At 37.6% G+C, this 20,623-nt stretch overlaps 1 protein-coding gene across 1 annotated transcript in view; it reads right to left on the bottom strand.

The window, feature by feature from the left end:
- LOC140233532 (telomerase protein component 1-like) overlaps window positions 1-20,349 on the bottom strand; it is a 30,333-nt gene extending 9,984 nt beyond the window's left edge. Inside the window, exons 1-15 of the mRNA XM_072313652.1 lie at window positions 20,122-20,349; window positions 19,127-19,195; window positions 17,622-17,728; window positions 16,622-16,678; window positions 10,840-10,973; window positions 9,853-9,986; window positions 9,224-9,316; window positions 8,391-8,677; window positions 7,529-7,640; window positions 6,390-6,497; window positions 5,514-5,687; window positions 3,293-3,480; window positions 2,579-2,757; window positions 1,752-1,911; window positions 350-458 (exon numbers count right to left, since the gene is read on the bottom strand). Coding sequence (XP_072169753.1) covers window positions 350-458; window positions 1,752-1,911; window positions 2,579-2,757; window positions 3,293-3,480; window positions 5,514-5,687; window positions 6,390-6,497; window positions 7,529-7,640; window positions 8,391-8,677; window positions 9,224-9,316; window positions 9,853-9,986; window positions 10,840-10,973; window positions 16,622-16,678; window positions 17,622-17,728; window positions 19,127-19,195; window positions 20,122-20,334 — 2,124 coding nt within the window. The 5' untranslated portion in view covers window positions 20,335-20,349. The remainder of the gene's footprint in view (window positions 1-349; window positions 459-1,751; window positions 1,912-2,578; window positions 2,758-3,292; window positions 3,481-5,513; window positions 5,688-6,389; window positions 6,498-7,528; window positions 7,641-8,390; window positions 8,678-9,223; window positions 9,317-9,852; window positions 9,987-10,839; window positions 10,974-16,621; window positions 16,679-17,621; window positions 17,729-19,126; window positions 19,196-20,121) is intronic.
- Between the last annotated feature and the right edge of the window lie 274 nt (window positions 20,350-20,623).

Genomic DNA, 20,623 nt, shown 5'->3' with positions numbered 1-20,623 from the left:
AAAACAAAATGTTGAACACACACTTGTTCAAGTGTCAAACCAAATGAGCATTACAGTTATCTTCAGACATCGGTGAATGATGCTGTAATCGTTTGATACAGGCACAAATATAGCCCTTATGTAATGACACAGGTGTCGCACACTGGCACAGGCGCAAAACATAAAAAAATGATGAAACAATGGCAGATAAGCTACACCATAAAACTGGGAAGGGCAAAGCAGTCTCTTGCAATGTGTATTTAACTTGGTGAAGACTAGTCCCGAGTACACTCGGGCAAGTGCCTATAGGAAATGCATGTTATAGAAAAATCAGGCCGTCCTCAATGGGTTAAAGTCCTGCATCCCTTACCTCACATTTGCGCTCTATTGCTGTGGTTCGTTGGAAGTAATCAGCCAGTTTTGTATGCCACCAGCTATACTGTTCATCATCATCAGCTCCAAGTGTGGTCTTGAAATACCTAGAGGAGACAAGTCAGTACATTAGAGCATCAAAACATTGCAACAAAGTTTCAGTACTTGACTCCTTTGGTTTTATTTGTTTGTTTGTATTATCAGTACACCTGCTAGAATAGAGACAGACATGAATAATGACAAGATTGTGATATAATATATCAGATGATATAGTTGCATGCATAATGACAAAACTAGCAATTAGCAAAATATCAAAGTCCAAATATTCAGCTACTGGTGCTATAGCAGTAGCAAGACAGTTGGGAGTTTGTGTTTTCCCCGAACAACTTTGTAAAACTCATGTATTAACCCTAATCAGGCTGGGCTTTTTTGGCTATGCTATATCTGGGGGGGGGGAATTCCGCCCCCCCTTCAGATCTCGCCTATGGAACGCGCGATCGCGCCGAAAATCGGCACAAGCGACGCCCGCGACGTATTCTATCAAAATGTATGGTTGCTTTCTCCGAAAAATTTTTCTTACATTTTATATCAATTAATTATTGTAATTTATGCATAAAATCAGTTTTGGGCTCTAAATCACTTATTCATGCTCCAATTAAGCTAATTTCTTTTTAAGAATGTTTCTTGTATCATTCTTCTGAGACATAGGATAAAAAAAAATCTGTATCGAAATTAATTTCTTATGTATTTTATTTTTTTTTTAATTTCTTATGTATTTCTTTGTTTTTTGACCTTTTGTTTTTGTTTGTTTTTTGGCCAAAATTTGTCACAAACATTTTTCAAAGCATTATTATGCTAAAATGAATTAATTTTGGCCATTCTAAGTGAAGATATGAATTTTTATGTGAATTAATTGAAAAAACACAATTTGCATTGGATTTGTACACAAAATCACGTTTTGGAGCAATTTTGGGGTTGATAAATTTTTTTTCGAACGGGCGTCACGTCAAAACGGTACGCGCGGGCGCAACAATTTGGGTCTCAAAAGTTGCGCAATACTTGAAAGAAAAAAGTCATGAAACATCGCGGCGGGAGCTTATCGCGATGCGAAGATATTGCGCGAAACGTCGAGGGGGGGCGGATTCCGCCCCCCCCCCCCCCAGCCTGATTAGGGTTAAGAAAATTACATTGGCTTTCACATCAATTTACTTCCTAGTTTTGTCTTGTTGGAGACACAAAGGCACATTTACAAACAAAAGTTGGTGATATGTAACAGATAGTTGTTGGACCATGCAAAGATGAAAACAAAAACATAATGCCTCTGGCAACATTTTGTGGCGGAGGCACAGAGACAAACAATTAGAACTACATATGTTACGGTTTCTATTCACAGGGCTCACTTTCTTCGAACCGCCTTGCTGAGGGAGCGATGGTAGAAGTCCAGACGCCCCTCTCCGCTCTCTCCAAATGGCCTGAGGAATGGCTTGAGGCCCCGGAACACACGTGACCACTTGTGGGCTGATAGAGGCCCAATATCACTTTCCTTCTTCTCTCTCTTGTCTGTTGGATAGAAGAGCAAAATAAAGCAAAGATAGAAAGACTTAAAGATTCCTCTACAGTTTCAGAAAAAAAAAATGCTGAAAGCATTCATTCACTTACAAATATGTTGAGGACTTAGCTAACTAGAAGATTAGAATGTAAATCCGAGCATGTGGATATTTGTTCAATGTGTGTCTTTTTCTGACTTTGTCTGTTTTATCTCATATATATCTTCCCTGTCTCTTTTTTATTCTTTTAAATTGTTCATTTATACGTACCTTGGCCCAAAGTTTGTAACCCTGTCTCTTTTCCATTTCTTTATGCCCATTCTAGTGACAGAATAGGTTTTTCACCATGTGTATAAAGCTTATCACTTATTCATGCTCAACTTCACTCTGAAGCATTAAATATACTTAAATCTTGCTTTTTGACTTGGCATTTATATCCATTCAATAGACACCTACTTGTCGTGTATAAATCTGTCAGTAATTTGCATACTATGACTGTACTGGACATCATGCTTTGCTTAGTTTTTACAATCATTATGTAAATTTGCTTTTACTTTCATTGCACATATATTTACTTCTTCATACAAGTGCAGAAATAAAGGACAGCCTAAATAGCTTGAGGAAAGTTACAAGAATTGACAGGCTCTCTACAGGAAATTGTTTTCTGACAGGAAACTGACCTTTCTTCTCTGACCCGTGGAAAAACTTCTTGGGCATGAGATGATCCTCATCACCAAGGATGGTAAGTAGTTCTGTCTCCAGGAGTCCAGTGTTGGAACACTCCAGCAGACACAGAGTAGCCACCAGAAGATTGCCTCCATTTTCCTCCTCAAAGCGGTCAAACACCTGGGCCAGGAGACTACAGAAATACCCAGTGCAAAGCATAATTTAGATTCACAAAGGCAACATCCCCCCCCCCCCCCAAAAAAAAAAACACTAAAAAAAGACATAAAATCGCTAGGGAATAGTAGACTGTTTTCAGTCTTCGCTTTTCCATGATCAAGTTACTTTCAGATATATCCAAAATCATATTGAGAATCAATAAATGTAGGGGGCACCAGGGTATGGTAATGTGAATATACTAACTGAACAATCCCAAGTTATTTAAGAGATATACTGCATATTGCATATCAGATCAGTTCTAAAAATGTTCATCTGATCAGGTGATTAAAGCTTAACAAATATATTGATATTTGCTTTTCTGCTGACCGAAGTGAAAGCCGTATTTAGTGCTTAAGTTATCAATAACAACCATGATATAATGTCTATTTTGACTAAGACCATACACCTACAACCTTTACTTCTCTTTCTAACAAACCCAAAGTCACTCCCAGATATAGGTTTACAAATTCCAAGGACTACTATCTGAACTTTAACTGATCATCACTGCTTACTTCAAGAGTCCATCAGCAAGCTTGTTGATCTTGTCTGTGACCTTGGAGAAGAGGCCAAAGACACGGAGCTCCTCACATGCCACTGAGAGCCACAGGGGGTTCTGGGAGGATTCCTTGCTCAGGAGGTTGGCCATTTGTTCAGCATCCAACTTCTTGTTGTACTTCCCAAGTGTCTCCCTCACAATGGCCTGTATGGGAAAAGAAAAGTGAATGGTATTTGTGTGTTGTTTTGGGGGTTTTTTTTACCTTATCTCAGGCAATTTCTTTCAAAACACAGTACATACTGCATCTAAATGAAAATCTAATTAATAAATTAAGTACTAGTGTATCGAGTGGCATTACTAAAGAATTGTTTACAAGTTTTACTTCTACAATATTCCACCACATATTCATTATTTTTTTTAATGTACATATTACAGTTTTTGACAAATTGAAGATTTTGCCATGAACTTGCCAGACTAAATATTCTCATCTTTATGTTTAAATATCATAAAGGTATGCTTCCTTCTGTATTTGATAAAATATGACCCGCCACAACAAAAGGATCCGAAAGTCGCTGACGGCAGAGCCGAGAAAATCAAATTTAAAGTCAAATCATCAAAATCGGTAAAAACCATCGAATTTCAGTTGTTGGCATAATGTTGTATGTGTGTTGGCTAATGTTTCGTCTGTCATCTGCTGAATTTTGAAGCTAAATGATCAAAGGAACAGAAACGTGTCCGAAGATTTGGATTTAGTGCTGCAAGACTCCACCCCTAGTGACAATTGGTCAGTGCGTGGCATCACGGTTACTGATTGGTCATGCGTAGACCGCTGACGCTATTCAAAGCTTGAATGAACATCGCGGAGGTTGCTATGAGCGGACCTTCTATTGCAAAGAGGTGACCTCCCCTTGATCACGACTGTGTCGGAAAGAAAACTTTGACGGCGGTTTTCTCAAAATGCTGATTTCCTAAAACCACTCAACATGGTCTCATAAAATCATCAATATCTCCACAACCGAGTATTTTATGAGTCGTGTTATATATGAAATTAAAGCAGAAGAGTAAGGGAATAATGTCATGTCACTGTCAGAAAATTGACCTCCCTCGACTTTCTGATCCTTTTGTTGTACCGGGTGACAAATGTTCTGAATAACCTCTTGTTCTCAGACTAATTTATGGTACCCTTTCACCCATTTGACTGTGTGTATGATCCCACTCTATAAGGTTTACTGGTGTAAATGATGGAATTCAATAAGTACTGTGTTAAATGCACCACAACTCTGTCTAGATTTAAATGCTTATGGAAGTATTCTTTTTAATTTTAAACAATAACTATAGCTAAAAAGATATGTTCTCTTTTTCTATCCCTTTCTCTATCCTTTAATATGTACTGCATGTGTGTGTGTTGAGTGTGTGTGTATCTAATATACATGTTTTTCTGCAAAGGTGTCTAGTTCATTTGCTTGACCTCACACAAAATTGGGTGGGGGGGGGGGGGGGTGGGAAATCAAGACAGCTCTTTCGATAATATCCAGTATTATATTCCACATACTAAGAATCTTGCTATAGGATTGGTCAAGAGCTGATCATGTGATAAAGCGTAGTTCTGCCCTCACATCACCTGAGAAGAAAAGTTCGTTACATTCTATGATGATAGTCATTTTGTTTTGCTGATCTCTTATTCCACACAGTCCTAACGCGTGATATAACTTACAATTTTGAGTACGCGCGAAATGAAAGTGCGTTGCACTGTGGTCTATCATTTGACCTGGGTCAAGTGATAGACCACAGTGCAACGCACTTTTATTTCGGTGCCATGCGCGGGGTACGGAGCAAATTTGTTGTTTTGTCATCTACGCGCATACGTCATAAAGTAAACTATGTAGCCTAAGCCCTCAGGATACCCTAAGACAGCTAAAACAGTTTCAGATGTGGAATAAAATGGGAATATCTAGAACCCTAGATGTGGAATATAAAGCAAATAATCAACTTTTAGTTTCAGGCAATGAGACAAACTATCACTTCCTCGGCAATCTGAATGTGTACACTATCTTTCCTCAGCTGCGCTTCGGAAAGATAGCTACATCCAGATCGCCTCGGAAGTGATAGTTTGTCCCATCACCTTTACAAACGTTGATTATTTGCTTATAACACCATTGTGATAGAAAAGAGGAATTCAAGCCCTGCTTCTTGACTCACATCTCACAAAGTGTTTTCATTTTTGGCTTCGTGCTTACCTCTCGAGATTCCATGTCAAGGGGTGTGACAAACACCTCAGTAGGAGCATTTGAGCGGCTAGTGAGTGACTGGTGCTGGGGGGTGTCGTCTATCATGGAAAAGATGCAGCGGACTTGAGGAGCCAGCTTGCTGGGCAGCCAGGTGAGGACAGTGGATTCCTTGCTCTCATCAAACTAAATCAGAGAGAACAGAGAAGAGATGAAAAAAAAAAAAAAACAGTTTGTGAAACATGCTCAGGAACAAATATCTATCATCAGTTGAATCAAGAAACTGGAATTAAACTCCCTTTTTGTGACGTCACACTATATAAAGGCAGTTCCATCAATGGGAGCATCATTCGCCTGAAGAAGCCAATTGACAATTGGCAAAATGTCTCAACAAGTGAGTTTAATTCCGGTTTCTTGATTCAACTAATTATTGATCTTGTACTTCTACTGGATGATCAGAAGAATTTACATCAGTCTATGCTCAGGAGAAATTTACACTGAAGTTCAGATTTTTGAAATTCATATAATAGAATAACTTGATCAAAGTGAAAAAGTGAAGAGTGTCCTATCACATATATATATATGCCCATAAGGTACGTCTTGTAGTATCTTACTGTAGTCATAACGTCTGAGTGTGCCCCCCCCCCCCCAAAAAAAAAAAAAAAAAATAAATAAATAAATAAATAAAATCTACAAAGATGACAAAACAATATATTTCATCTGGTCTTACAGTAAGGTGCACAAGAGCAACTTACATGAACAGTGCTATAATACAGTTGACCCAAGTTTGGAGATTTAACAACATAGGCTGGAGAGTGTATCAGGCTGCAAGTCAATGATAAAGTTGGTGGATTACTGTGCCTTTGATTCTAATGGTGTCATACTGACCTGATTGAGGGCATCAATAATGATGATGACTGGTCGGGTGTTGGGATTGGAGAGAGCAGCATAAGTCACCTGACATGTTTCCTCCAGGTCCTTTGGCATTTGGGTGTCCTAAAGTCACATGACATAGGATGACAAATGTGTGAATATTACAGGGGGAAAAACAGATCACAACAGTATAAACAAGTTCATCTGTAAGTTAGCATGCAGTGAGATGACTTTTACTGCCGAATGTTTCATCAAAGCCATACATCTAGACAATGGGGAGAAGAGATAGTTGCTCTCCTTTGTAGGCTCTTTCAGTCTCCATCAAACTTTGTCTAAAATTAGTATTTGGCATCAAGTCTTTATAAACTCCAACGATTAATGACATTCATTCTCATCACTTTGAATACAATGTTTACACAAGGTAACCAAATAATGAAAACTTGTCAGCACACAGCCACACATTAAAGTTGCCTATGAGTCATGTATACAGCAGCTAGGAAACTGTGATAATAAGAAACACATCTACTACACTGCCCTGTGCAGGTGCACAAAGTTTTATGGGGATCAAGCTTCTTTCTTTGATCATCCATCCCTGAGAAGTTTATTTCCCCTTACTTGGAAGAGGCTAATTCTGTTAATCATTTCAAATCAAATTTGCAAACTTTCCTTTGTCAGAACTACTTTAATACATTATAAGTAACTGTGCTGTATGTTTCATAGTGTTTTTATTTTTGTGAATATCTGTTGACTTGTAAAACTTGCAAAATTAAAAACTCATTAAATATCGCCATCATTACTTCAAATGCCTGTATATCATACCAAGCCAGGAAATTAAACAGAAAACTTTCCCCTGAAAATGGATATCATTAATTTTTCATTCTGTAACTGCAGTTCTCGTTCATAAACTCAACCACTAATGAAATTGTCTTGCATGTACCAATTCGCAAATCATTATAGCCATGAATACATTATACATTGCTTCAGAGCTATATGCTTCAAGGCTTAACAGGTAATGAAATGAATTGGAATTAGGGAAATTATTGAAAAGTATTGAAATGTGTCAACTCATATACCATAATCCCCACAAAGCCCCACACACAACGATGTTTGCATGTGAGAGCTAACTATTAAGGCTTATCAAGTTGTGTGAATACCTTGACAGCACCAATCTCTCTCAGAAGTCTCTTCAGTGTCACTTCAAGATTTGGTGAGCCTGGAACAGCCCCAACAAAGTGATAGAACACATGCCATCCAACATCAGGAGCACTGTGGTAGGACAAAATCATAGATGATGGTCAACTTTTTGGCCTTTCTTTCCACCTTTCTCTTTACCTTTCTTTGTCTATGTTATTCATGTCTTTCTCCCTGTTTCTTTTTTTCTGCAATCCTTTTCCTCTTTCTCCCGCTTGTATATTTTGTTCTTACAGAGTTGCATTATTTGACCTTCTGTCTTACAACTGAGGTGCTTAAAGAATGACAATAAGTGAGACAATCACACATCAAGCACATTCATGTACAGTTTGAAAAAGAGGACAACAGGATTAGTTAGAATTGCACAGATCATATAACCTAGGGACAGGAACAAGTACACAACAGGAATAACATTTGCTTGATGTCATACAAATTTGAGTTCAAAGAAATTTCTCATATTACCAGTGAATTGCAAAACATCATTGGTGGTTTGTGCCACTTTCAGGATAATGTGAAGTATGTGAGGCCATTTATATCAGAAAAGTGAAACAACAACAAAAACGGTAAATACCCAGAGCAACTATCAACATGAATATGATGATTACGATGATCCACAACATTTGAATAGCACCATATCTGTTGTAGAAACATTCAAAGGCACAGACTCCTCCAAGAAAATTAGCAACTGAATGCCTGGTGAAAAATGTGAGTCTTGAGTGAGGCTTTGAAGTGATCCAGTTTGTCAGTTTCACAGGGGAAAGATGGGAAGGAGTTCCATAGGCGAGGAGTGAGAGATGAAAATATGAGATAAATAAAACTACTCACCCAGGTATCTCCCTGGTCAAGGCCTTAGAGACGGCCACCTCTGCCACACGTGCCATGATAGAAGACTTGCCGGTGCCTGGCCCACCAAGGAGGGCCAAAGGTGCCGTGCTGGAGGTGCAGAGGACGTGGTCCTTCACCTGCTCCAGGATGGAGGTACGGCCCAGGACACAGGCACTGCGGTTCTTCATGAAGGATTCGTGTGCCTCCTTAGCTTGCTGGTAGGGGTCCATGGGGCGGTCATCCAGTGGGTACTGCTCAGTGATACGCTTCTGGAAGAAGTCAAACACCTGGGTAGGGGCAAGGGTGGTTGACACAGAATCAGACGGAGTGAGGAAACAAAGAGGTTCCTATCATGAAGCAGTTTCTACATCCATTCATTGCTTGCAATAGTTTGACAATCATCTGTTACTTTTATCACTGAGTCCTAAAAAGATGACAATGGTCAGAGATGAATACAAAGATACTTGCATATTCATTTGGAGTGAATCTTTTACACAGAATGTTTTGGTTAGGTGAGATAAACCAGTAAATTTGAAAGTAAGACCCATTTAAATGCAACTGAAAGAGTTATTCACAAGAGGCAATGCCAAGCAATAGATAAACACGCTATGAAATTGTCCAGAAGAAGCTGCCATTCTACATAATTCATATGAATTTCAGGACTTCAACACAAGAGAAAGTGATCCTTGGTAACAAATTTGGTACAGGACCATCACATTGTGACATTACTGGTAAGAGCAGCAATATAATGAACAGTTATAACTAGGATATGAATGATAATGTCTAAAATGCACTGGACATTCTGCCATTCCACTCCTCACAACACATCTTACCATATCTCTGAGTCTTTCTAATCCCTGAAACTGCACAACACCATTTTCGTCCAGCCCATTGTAACTGCACTCGTAGAAGTGTACCTGATGCTCCTGCAAAGATGTCAGAAAATGATACAAACATAATATGAATTTTGGTCCAATCGTGTAGAGTGCATAGCATATCTGTCGTAGTCTTTCAGATTCTCTACAAAGGACAAAACACAAAAAGACTCTTTTGATATTGGGACTGTTGTTGCAACCCATCAGATAAAAGACAGGAATACTTACAGAGCCTGAAAAGCATGAGTTCACAAATTTTATGCCAAGGTGTTCTATGGATTACAGAACTGCACTCTATCAAAACTAAAAACTACAAAGAAATATAAAGCAATTAGAAGCACTGATTCTACTTTTTTAGGAAAAAATAACATTTGACTTTTAAACAAAATTTTACAAGAAGCTGTTATGAAAACTATGCACAAAATAAGACAAGTGTCTCTTCTCTTTCCTTCTATGGGGACGGAATTGTGATGCATGTGGTACTATCATTTAAAGTCATCATTTTTCATGACACGCACTGTCATCCAAACATAATGGAAAATGCAGTGAAAGTAAAACGGACAAAAGGAAAAGTATAATAGGCTTACCCCAAATCTCTCTTTCAGCATCTGTTTGAGCATGCTCAGTTTCTGGGGTGCAATGGGGTTGACATCAACAAAATCCTTCTTTTGAGCTTCTGGAATATCACCCACAAAGCTTGAGTCTCTGATCATGAAGATTGCTGCACAACAGAAAGAAAAATGAGTTGAAACAAAGTAAGTGAAGAAAATGACCGGTGTTAATCTGACATTCACGACTTACACCAGCCATAAAAAGGAGGGGGGGGGGGGGGGGGTGGCAAAAATATGTTTTGGATTTATACCATGGACTTTCCATATATAAAACAAAAAACAAAATAAGGTAATTTTTCTTGCCTCAAACTTTAATGTATCTCTGTATATATTGCTATGTTGCAAAACCCAAACATAACAAAATTTTAAAGTAAAAAAGGGATTTCACAAGTTCCTAGACGGTTCTCACAATGACAGTTCACTGTATACATGTGGATACACAATACAGTGTGCCGATCCGATGAATAATGTAACACAACATATTCATCATAAAAATCTCCCTCAGTGTTGCACACATTTGCAAAAGGTGATCTTGAATATGCTTGCAAAAGGTGATCTTGAATATGCTTGCAAGTTTGAATAGCGCTCTAGTCCTGCTACCAGATGAGCTCCTATCACGATAAACAAGATATCTTGAAGGTATACACTTTTACAGTAAATCTACATGCAATGAAAGAAAATCATTGGAGCGTTCAAATTCGACTATCTTGATGCATCTTACTTTTCCTGATGAACAACACATAAGTAATCACTCCTCATTTCCCTGTATTGTCAATAAGGGGGAAAAAATACATTGTAATGCTACATACATACTTCCTTTCAGCTTCTAGACGATAAACAAAATTGTACCAAAAGAGGAGCGAGGGCACATCATCTTAATTCGAGCCATTTCTGCAAAGTACAGTATGTTGCATATGGACATTTTCCCAGAACACAGACTCCGTCACTTCTCATATGACTCACAATTAGGATTGTTCTTCCTGTATGCTGCGTGCATGATCTCCATCTCTGTCACAGACAATCCCATGATCCAACGGTACTCTTGCATGATAGATTCAGGCACTTCCATCTGGTTTGGAATCCAGCCACAGCGTTCACTACAGAGCAGGTAGAGAAAAAAACGGCTGCCAATTAGACTACACCTCTTCACTACAGAGCAGGTAGAGAAAAAAACGGCTGCCAATTAGACTACACCTCTTCATGGAAATTTTCCTAGTTTCATTAACAATACTTATAAAAGAAAGAAAACAAATGTTTACATGCGTGCAGGTATGACATTCTGTCTCATCATTCTTTTGGTATATTGTAAAGGAAATGTTCAGGATGAATATTGGGGGGGGGGGGGGTGTCAGGATGGTGTTGCAGAAACCTACTTTTAGATCAAAATAAGTTGTGTGCCCTGTAGTGCCTGTATTCAAATGGGACTCTATGTGGACTTGTAGTGAATATACCAATGTATGTGTAATAACATTCACATTCTGAGTACTTAGAAATGGGTTATCCCATCAATAATGTGTATGGTAAGCATTCATTTTGACATTTCAAGCCTGTAAATCATGAAATGCTCACACTTCTGTGAGTATACAATGTAAATCTTGTAGTTAAAGCTCTATTCCATTTCATGTTCAAGATGACTTTGCTAAACTCATACCAACAGAATTTTGGACAAGGTTCATCACCATCTGAAAAGAAAATTATGAAACTGCAAAGCTTCAACACGATTTCACACAGTAGTGATACGACTCCTAATCACATGAAGATGAGATGATGTCATCAACTTCTAGCTCTCTAAATGATCAAAGCACAAACATGTAAATTTGGGTTAGGCCCTAATTATTTAGCACAAACAACCCTTTAACCCCTAGAATCAATATACAATGTATACTCAGATATTGCAATGCAATGCTACAATTTGCTGCAAAGGGATTGACTTCTTGTTTTTAAACTCAGCAAGGATTTGTGAGCAGGTCAGAGCAAGACTTATCAGGCCATGACATCATCACTTCATATCATTTGCTTTTTTAGTTGGTCTCTACTACTGTCACTACAACTGCATCTAATGAAAGCATGTGGTCAACAGAGCAGGCAGAAGTATGCTTTGTGGCATACTTAGTTTAGTTTCTAGCACTTTGTTGCTTTTTTTCCCCTTTGCTTTGCTTTGCAGTTCAATTTCTATAACAGAAATCTGTCATTGGTCCAGTGCACAATTGCATTTCAGGCATGGTTACAGTGGATGTGCATGCTGCATGTACAACAACAAAACAAAAACAAAAACAAAAATAAATAAACAAAAAGAACTCTTGGCTGTCAATGTAAAGGGTAATGTTACAAATTCATATCAATTTTAGCCTTAGGGGCTGCCCCTGGGGACACAATGAGGCCACTTTATACACAATTTGAAAAGCTACACATTTATCTGCCTGTACGAATGTTTCCTGTCAACTTTGCTACAAAAAAATTTACCATGTGTTATGAAAAGAAGACAATGACGTTTAGATATTGACCATCAGGCCTATTAAAAATGCTTACACCCAAACAGGCCACAACTTCCATTGTCTGTCAAGAACTTACTTGTAAGAGTATCTAAATTCAAAAGAACTTTGTTGTACCAATTCTTGATCATCTGGATAAGATCTTCAAAATTTCCATAGTTCTTGGCCTTTGGGACCCCATCCCTGGGCTACCATCAGGACCATCTTAACTCATTGAAACACTGTGTAACCAATATTCTTGACAAAGATTCCGGCCAAGATTGGTTGAAATCTAGCCTTTGGCAAGGCCTTGGGCTACTAAAGCCTTGAAATAGGCTACTGCACTAAAGTATTTACAACTGTGATCCATTGACTGAGTCATGTCAGGTGCTGGAGCGTGGATCACAGTTGTGCTATTAGTCTATGGATTCAGGCGCATTTAGGATGAGTCTATGGATTTTGGCACTTCAGAAAAACAACACCAAGCCTTGGCTTAAAGCTGATTGAAATCAGACTGTCACTTTCGAAGAAAAGAAAATGTTAAAATATACCGACAAGGTATAAAGCTTGTGTTGTATACACACCCTTAATGTGAAATGTTAAGTGTACATATGCTCCCCTTTTCACAGATTTCATTAATATTCCTCTGCCTTATCTACTGCAACAACTCATGCCATACTACAACTAATAATTGTGTAAGAATAGAAATACAAGTATAGTGTTCTTTGTTAGTCAGAGTAAAAATAAATGTGATCGTCACAGCCCAACCTACTTGAGAAAGAGTGTCAATGAGCATAGAGACAAGACTTGCCACCTTACAACATACATACAAAGAACATTTCACCTGAGTAATACAGTCATAAATATTAAATGTACGATGAATCAATGTAAGCCACTATTACCAGAGAGACATGTGGTTGCAATGTACCAAAAATTATAAAAATGAAAAATAGAAGTGATAATACACCAAAAAAGTTACTCATAATCCCAAATGGAGATGGAAATGGATGGTTACACATTGCACATGGTAGCAGAGTGACCATGAACTATTATTATTGCCAGAGTCTGACAATTGTGCTGAATGACAATGATATTCAATGAAAGTAATGTCTGTGAATCAGCATATCTCTGAATCTTATCCAGGGCTCGACATTAGTGACGGGTGAAAAAAAAATTGATGTTGGGCCACAACATTTCCAAATAGGCTATCGTTTGGTGGCCCAATCTGGCACTTTATATTCAGAATAGATTGTTATGTTTCTTTTCATTTTGGGCCACTACATTTCTTCTCCAGGTCACCAAATTTTCAGATTTACAAATTTTAGAGGGTCACCAGAAAACAAAGATAGTGTCAAGCTTTGTCATATTCATTGGACTTATCTTGGTCAAAGAGCAAATAAAACAAATAGTGAATCTTTTATTTTCAACAAGATTACATCATGTAACTGCTATTAAGACTGCAGTATTCTTAAAGTTCACTGTACTCTTGAACAATGCACTGCTCGCATCTTGATTGCCATGAGCGCTATTGTATTTGTTCATTACATATTGTATTTGATAAGAATAGAAGTAAGGGCACAACATTTAAAACACTGACACTTCCTTTTCTCACTACTGGTAGTCTGCATATCAAGTCTTATGCTGACAAGCACAACATGCAGTTGACAACCACACTATCTGTACAAGTTTGGTGGCAAAGTGAAATGCCAATAAATGTTCAAGTTGACTAACAATGATGTAGATAAAGTCAAACAAACACAATGTTAAAAGTTTCATGGGAATCAAAAGAAACTTAAATGGAATTCTTAATATTTTACATGTTTTTATGAAAAGGTGGCAATGGTTGTAAAGTTGTGCAAAATCAAATAAGTCAACCCCTTACAGTCCTTCTACTGCTTTGTCCATCACAAACGCTGTAATACATGTTTGTAGATATAACTGCTGCCTCCTCTACCTTGAAATTCAAAACTGTGTAGACATTACAATTCTATACTAATTTGTTGTAAATGATATCAATCATTCTTTATCTCTATCTTAATAGGGAAACTAGTAAAGATTTTATACAGGTTCGATTAAATTATAAAAAAAAAAGACTTGTGAGGCGATGGCATTGCCATGATTAATTTATGCATGTGATTTAGATCTATGTTATCATGTTTCATGAATATTTCTCTTACATTATGTCTTATCATAAAAACAACAACTTGTATATCTCTGTTCATTTGACATTAATCATTTCATAACTGTCATCAGAAAGCAGTTTCAATGACAGACAACAATAACAAAAAAAAAAATATATATATATGAAAATTATGATACAAAAATTAAATCATAGCACTTGCTTATGAAGAAAAATATATGACCAATAGAAACAATAAGCAAGGCAAATTAAAGCCGTTTAAAGAATCTTTTTCCTGTTGCAACTTCACAGGTGTCATACTGTAACTATGTCATCTTTACAGGCAAGAACATCTTGGCAAATGCTGTGTCTGCCACTTGTTGAGAGACACACAAAAGAATGGCTTATATGTGGGTTGCCTCAGACCTTTTCTGTACTTATTTGTTGTGTGTATACTGGTCTGAAAGGATCCCATAGAAGCTGCATTCTGTTTATTGTGAGGCCTTTCCTGTCCAGCATCAGGCATGCTTACTTTGTACTGCTTACTGCAGTAAACTGAAGGAAAATTGGTATGCAAGTGGCTCACTTTGCCTGTACAAAACGCTCCTCTCTCCCTCCCTCTCCCTCTCTTTACATATTGAGGGCAGTGTGTTCCTGCAAATGTTTGCTGAGAATGAGCAAACTTCTAGACTTTCTTTAAAATAAACATGCCAGGCAGACAACATTTATCTTTTAACCGTTTAAAGGAATATAGATTATTTGTGTGCACACGATATGATGCTTGATGTCTTTTTCATGCAGATCATGAATATGCAACAAAAAGCAAACAAACAAACAACTGAAGCAACTTGATGACTGCAGCAAAGATCAAGCTATGAAATTTACTGATCTTGACTACTCACCTTGAGGACTGCTGTTTTATTCTCACTGCAGTGAGGCTTATTTGCTAAAATGTATTTCTATCCAATACATCAAATGAATTATCACTGGACATTCTTGGTGGAATTTACAGCTAAAATTTCCTTTTTTAATCACTAAATGTTCCTAGCTTAACAAATGGCTGGAAAATAGCAGTTTGGAGAGCAGGTTTAGTGACCACTGACCATTCATCTCAAGAGAATTTGCACAAATTCAAATGACCTCCTCCACATCATGTACAGTTGTGTAGCCAAATATGAAAATCCACCTCTGGGATTTTCTTGTAATACATAAGAAGATCTCAATGCAATGTAAAGTGATATATTGCTGGCCCCAGCATGCACCCAGTCACAACCAAGGCATGTGCATGCACAGTCTACTATGCATGAGTGTACATGGTCAGTGCTCTACAATTGTTAATGCAGTAGGCCCAATAATTTAGAAGCAATAAGCGCTAAACACATGCATATCATTAAAATGATCAAACAGACAAAAGTTGTGATTGGCATTTATATATCTGATAAATCTTATAAATGCCATAGATAATTTCTTGGTTTCCTCTCCATAAGAAATAAAAGCAAAGCTATATGTACTTCATTGGTATATCTTTTTTTAAGCAATAAAAGATTAACTTAAGTCTCCCTTAATTGGGCAGTCCCCTGTAACAAGTACAGACAGAGCAATATTTGGTGATCTTGCTGCATGCAAACAAAAGATCAAACAAACATGATTAAGCATTCCAGCTCAACAACACAGCTGCACAAGGAACACAACAAAATAATATGATGACATACATTGTACTGCACTGTTCCAGAACATGCTGATTAATGCTTGTACATGCTCAGAGCATTCCACTGCCTTTCAACAACTAATTCATTTTACTACTTATTGGAAAAGCCAACAAGTTTATGATTACTTGCATTATGACTATTTTGAGCAGTAATGTGACTACATACAATGTGTATGTCCATGCAGGGGTCACCTACAATTTCTTTGCAGTGAAATGTTTGGCATGCATTTTTTATAGTATGTTATTTGAAGAAATTAACACGACACATGTCACAATTACAATGAACTGCGTGTAGAGGAGAGAAAGGACAAGATAGAAAGAGAATAGACAGAGGAAGGGCATGAAAGGATTCCAGCACCATACAAACAGAAAAACAAAAAAGACAGAAAACGGGCTGTGAAATATTTGGTTGTCTGCCAAACAATGCGGGGTAGAGCATATTCATACCCAGAAGCTTCTGGCGACTGAGAAAATATTGGTAACATCTTCATCATGAGATCAGGACTGAAAAGAAGAAAGAAACGACAGAACATCAAAGACATACAATACAGGAGAATAGTAGTCACAAGGAAGCGAACTCAGTTAAAGGTGATCACCTGTGCACAGACAAATACTCCCAATTTCTTTACTGGCATAGCACTGGGATGTAGATCAGTATGTGGGATATGGTGAGCCACAGCGTTGACATTAGGCAAATTTGCCAGTAAGTCAAAACTGCAAACCAGAATTTGCTTTGAATAGGGAAAGTTCCAGATCACCATTAACTTGGTTTTTGAAAAGGGTGAGCTACATTGAATGCTATTGAGTCTTCATAGCTTTAAAACAATATTGACAAAATACATTTCACTAATCATAAAGTCCTGTTTAGTCATATAAATCAGACATCCTCCTGACTGAGGAAACTGAGCCTTCTAGCTTAAAATCAAGTACTGACTTCAAACCAAATCTTTGCTTCAAGCAGCATGATTCAAGCAGCCAGATTCATAATAGTCCCATGTGTTCCATTATACTGTCTTTTAAAGCTTTGCGTTCAACCTAAAAATGAAGAAATTCACTATTCCCAGATTGTCACTGATGTCGCACAGAGAAACGAATCCAGCAAGTCAATAAATAATTGTGTTGACAGTTTCAAGCACTTCCCCTCCATACGAGATCATCCAAGAAAAGTACAAATTCAATTAGAGGGAACATGTATTTTGTAAATTCTCTTCCATGAGTTACTAACACAATCAATATCTGTCTTCTATCAATTTTGGTCTATCTCTGGTCTACTTCAATGCCAACAATTTTGATGGAATAAACTACTGAAGGAATTGAATCAATTACACTTTGTAACAGAAAGAGAATAAAGCACAAGTGCACCACAGTTTATGACACATATGAAACAGATTCCATTTAAAAGTTTCTATACATTCAGGTGAAGGAAAACTTTGATATTATGGGTTACCTGGTCAAATTTAGAAAGAAAGGCATGACATTGTCTTGGTAGCAGCGATCGATTTCACTGAGACATGTACGCAAGGTTTCTTCTGTTGTTGTATCTTTTGGAACACCCTGTAGCAATGAAAGGGATAACATGATTCCAAGTCAATATCACAATGATGAAAGCAAGAGGCTGGATAAGACAAATTAATAATTGATAATCATACTTTATGTGTAATACTGTACATTGTACAACATAGGTAAAGCAGGTCTATCAAAACTGTCATCAATACACTCCTACAGTGGCATCTGTATCAATTACCGGTGGTGCAAAAGCTCTAGAGTAACAAGTGCAATACCTGGCTACATCAGTATATCTCATGAACTTGTCCTTGACCTTTGACTCATGCAAGATGTATCCACACATCACATCAGTACATTGTTTTGTTTGTACTTTCCACACGTCTGGTGTCAGTTTAGCAACCCTTAATCCAGGGGCCCGTTGCATAAAAGTTACTATTATGGTAACTTTGCCATCCAATGGTAACTTCCATGGAATTCTTGATTTTGATTGGCTGTTGAGTATTGTTGCCATGGTAGTTACCACTGGATGGCAAAGTTACCATAATTGTAACTTTTATGCAACGGGCCCCTGGTTTGTCTAGTTTATCTTAAGACCAAACATACAGTGGACTCCCGTTATAACAAAGTCCTCGGGACGGGCAGTTTTCTTTCATTACATTTCGTTTTCGCCAAACAAATAAACAATAAAAAAGCACAGAGTGGACAACGTTGCAGCCTGTATTTCTACTTCGTTGTAAACAGAATTTCATCATAACCGTGTTCGTTATAACGGGAGTACACTGTACTTTTACTATAATCTTTCTCCAGAGCTGACCAAATATCAAATATGCAATGGGTCCTATTATTCACAGCAAGAATTTCTCACCATGCCTTGAGATTTATTGCTTGGAATGTGACATATCATCTCTAGCTCTGAACCAAACATGATTTCTGAGGTAGACCACAATATCATCTCTTCATTTTTATTACATTCATGATGTATGACAAATTTTATTTCAATAATGCAAGTGGCATGGAAAGTATCATGGCAATGAGAGATTAATCATCCAAAAGGAGAAAAGTAACACAATCAACTTAAACGAAATTATTTCAAGAAATACTATATATTACAGCCATAAAGATTAGGATGCACTTTGAAGACAAAAGGTCAGTGAGACCACATAACATGTTCTAATGCATGATTAGTTGAAAACCAGATAATTATGATGTAAACAATTGGTAGACTTTAGATTTAATGCCCCTGTGCTCTGATACCAACAAACATGTTTATTTTTTGTTTCAGCCTGTCATTTCAAGTTTACAGTCTACATGATGTCAATGATTAAAGCCCAATCAGTTTAACTCAGAAAAAAAAAAGTTTCTGTACAATTTTCAAAACAGTAAAATACATAATAGAAAGAAGTATAGTAATTGCAAAGAGCCCTTGTTACATTTTGTGTCTCTTACCCATCTGAGGTCACAGTCAACAAGATGAAGCCGGCGCTTCTCACACCACATCCGAAGTTCAGGAAAGACCTGTTACAAGAGAATCACAAGATACAGCTGTCATAACAAGATACAAAATTTACTTTCAAATAACTCTCAGGTTGCCAGTTTTGCAGCATTCTCTGATACACACACACGTATACATACATCTGTATAATATCATTTTTTTTTTTTTAAATCTTTCCAATACTGTGATATCATAAATTGTTGTAGCCTTCTTATCAAGCAATGACAGCACATGCATTTTAATCAAAACTTAAAAACTAAAATATGTACTTTAGGGATAAATTCTCCTTAATACAGAACTTTCTCTCAGGAGTACCGGTAAACCCTCCTTTAGTGAGTGCATACAGTGCTCACATGTGTGTGTGTGTGTGTGTGCGTGTGTGTTACACATGTATGTGTGGTATGTCAGCTGTACAATTTCTTCATGGCACTATGATATGGCATAAAAATGCAATATGTACACTGTTACTGCATAATGACCCTTTATTGACTACAGAGTATACGGTGTACAGGTACGTACATTTGTAGGACATAGGTACGTACATTTGTAGGACATATCATCACCTGTCAGAAGCTACTTATGAATTTTGATTTCAAGATTCTAGTTGCACAGACATCTATAGATCATACATTAACTGATGTACTGTAAAGTACTTCAAAATTTAACCTACTACTGGTACACACTGTACATGTATGTCTCCATAAATACGATACTGTAAACGTGGAAATTTTCGTGGTGTTGAAATTTTCGCGCATTTGCGCAACCAGAAGCTAGCATAAAAATAAAAGCACACAAATATTTTTGCGTGCCATATGTTCCAGTATTTGATGTCTTGATTCTGCGGAATTAGAAACACGCAAAACTCTTCTTACCTGGCCGAGCGCAAAAAATTCATCGCGCGAAAATATCCACTTTTACAGTACACAGTGTATGATATTCTCTATCATACCTCTTTGATAAAAAGTTCTCTTTCTGCATGAAAATCTCTGAAGGTTGATGATACAAAAATGCGGATAGTCTTCCATCCTGAACGCCTGACAATGAGCTTGTCCTGCCCACTGCGTTTGGCTTCCACAGTTCGTGAGACTTGTTCCCAAACTGACGAGACCTCATAGGTCTGGTACTGAGCTTGTGAAACACCCTGTGAGGATCCACAACCCATGGTTGGACTGTACTTGTAAAATGGTCGCTAGTTGTTGATACACCAGGAGATGATGTTGTCGTTGTTGCCTGTCTTTTGTTTCTGCTGGATAGGGGTTGCAGGGAAACATCAAAGTGTCAGAATGATGTGATAGTTTGTATTGCATTCTTGGTTCAAAGCACTCAACAAATAAAACTCAGGGGACTATCATTTGAGAAAACATTTACAAAACTGAAGCAAGGAAAACAAGGAAAAGTAGAAATTACGCGGTGCGTAATATATGTCCCCGCCGGAAGTAGCATTTTGTAAC

This window comes from Diadema setosum, chromosome 9, assembly GCF_964275005.1.
Source record: "Diadema setosum chromosome 9, eeDiaSeto1, whole genome shotgun sequence".
In the NCBI taxonomy this organism is placed as follows: Eukaryota; Metazoa; Echinodermata; class Echinoidea; order Diadematoida; family Diadematidae; genus Diadema; species Diadema setosum.
This window is presented reverse-complemented; position numbering and strand designations above follow the sequence as displayed.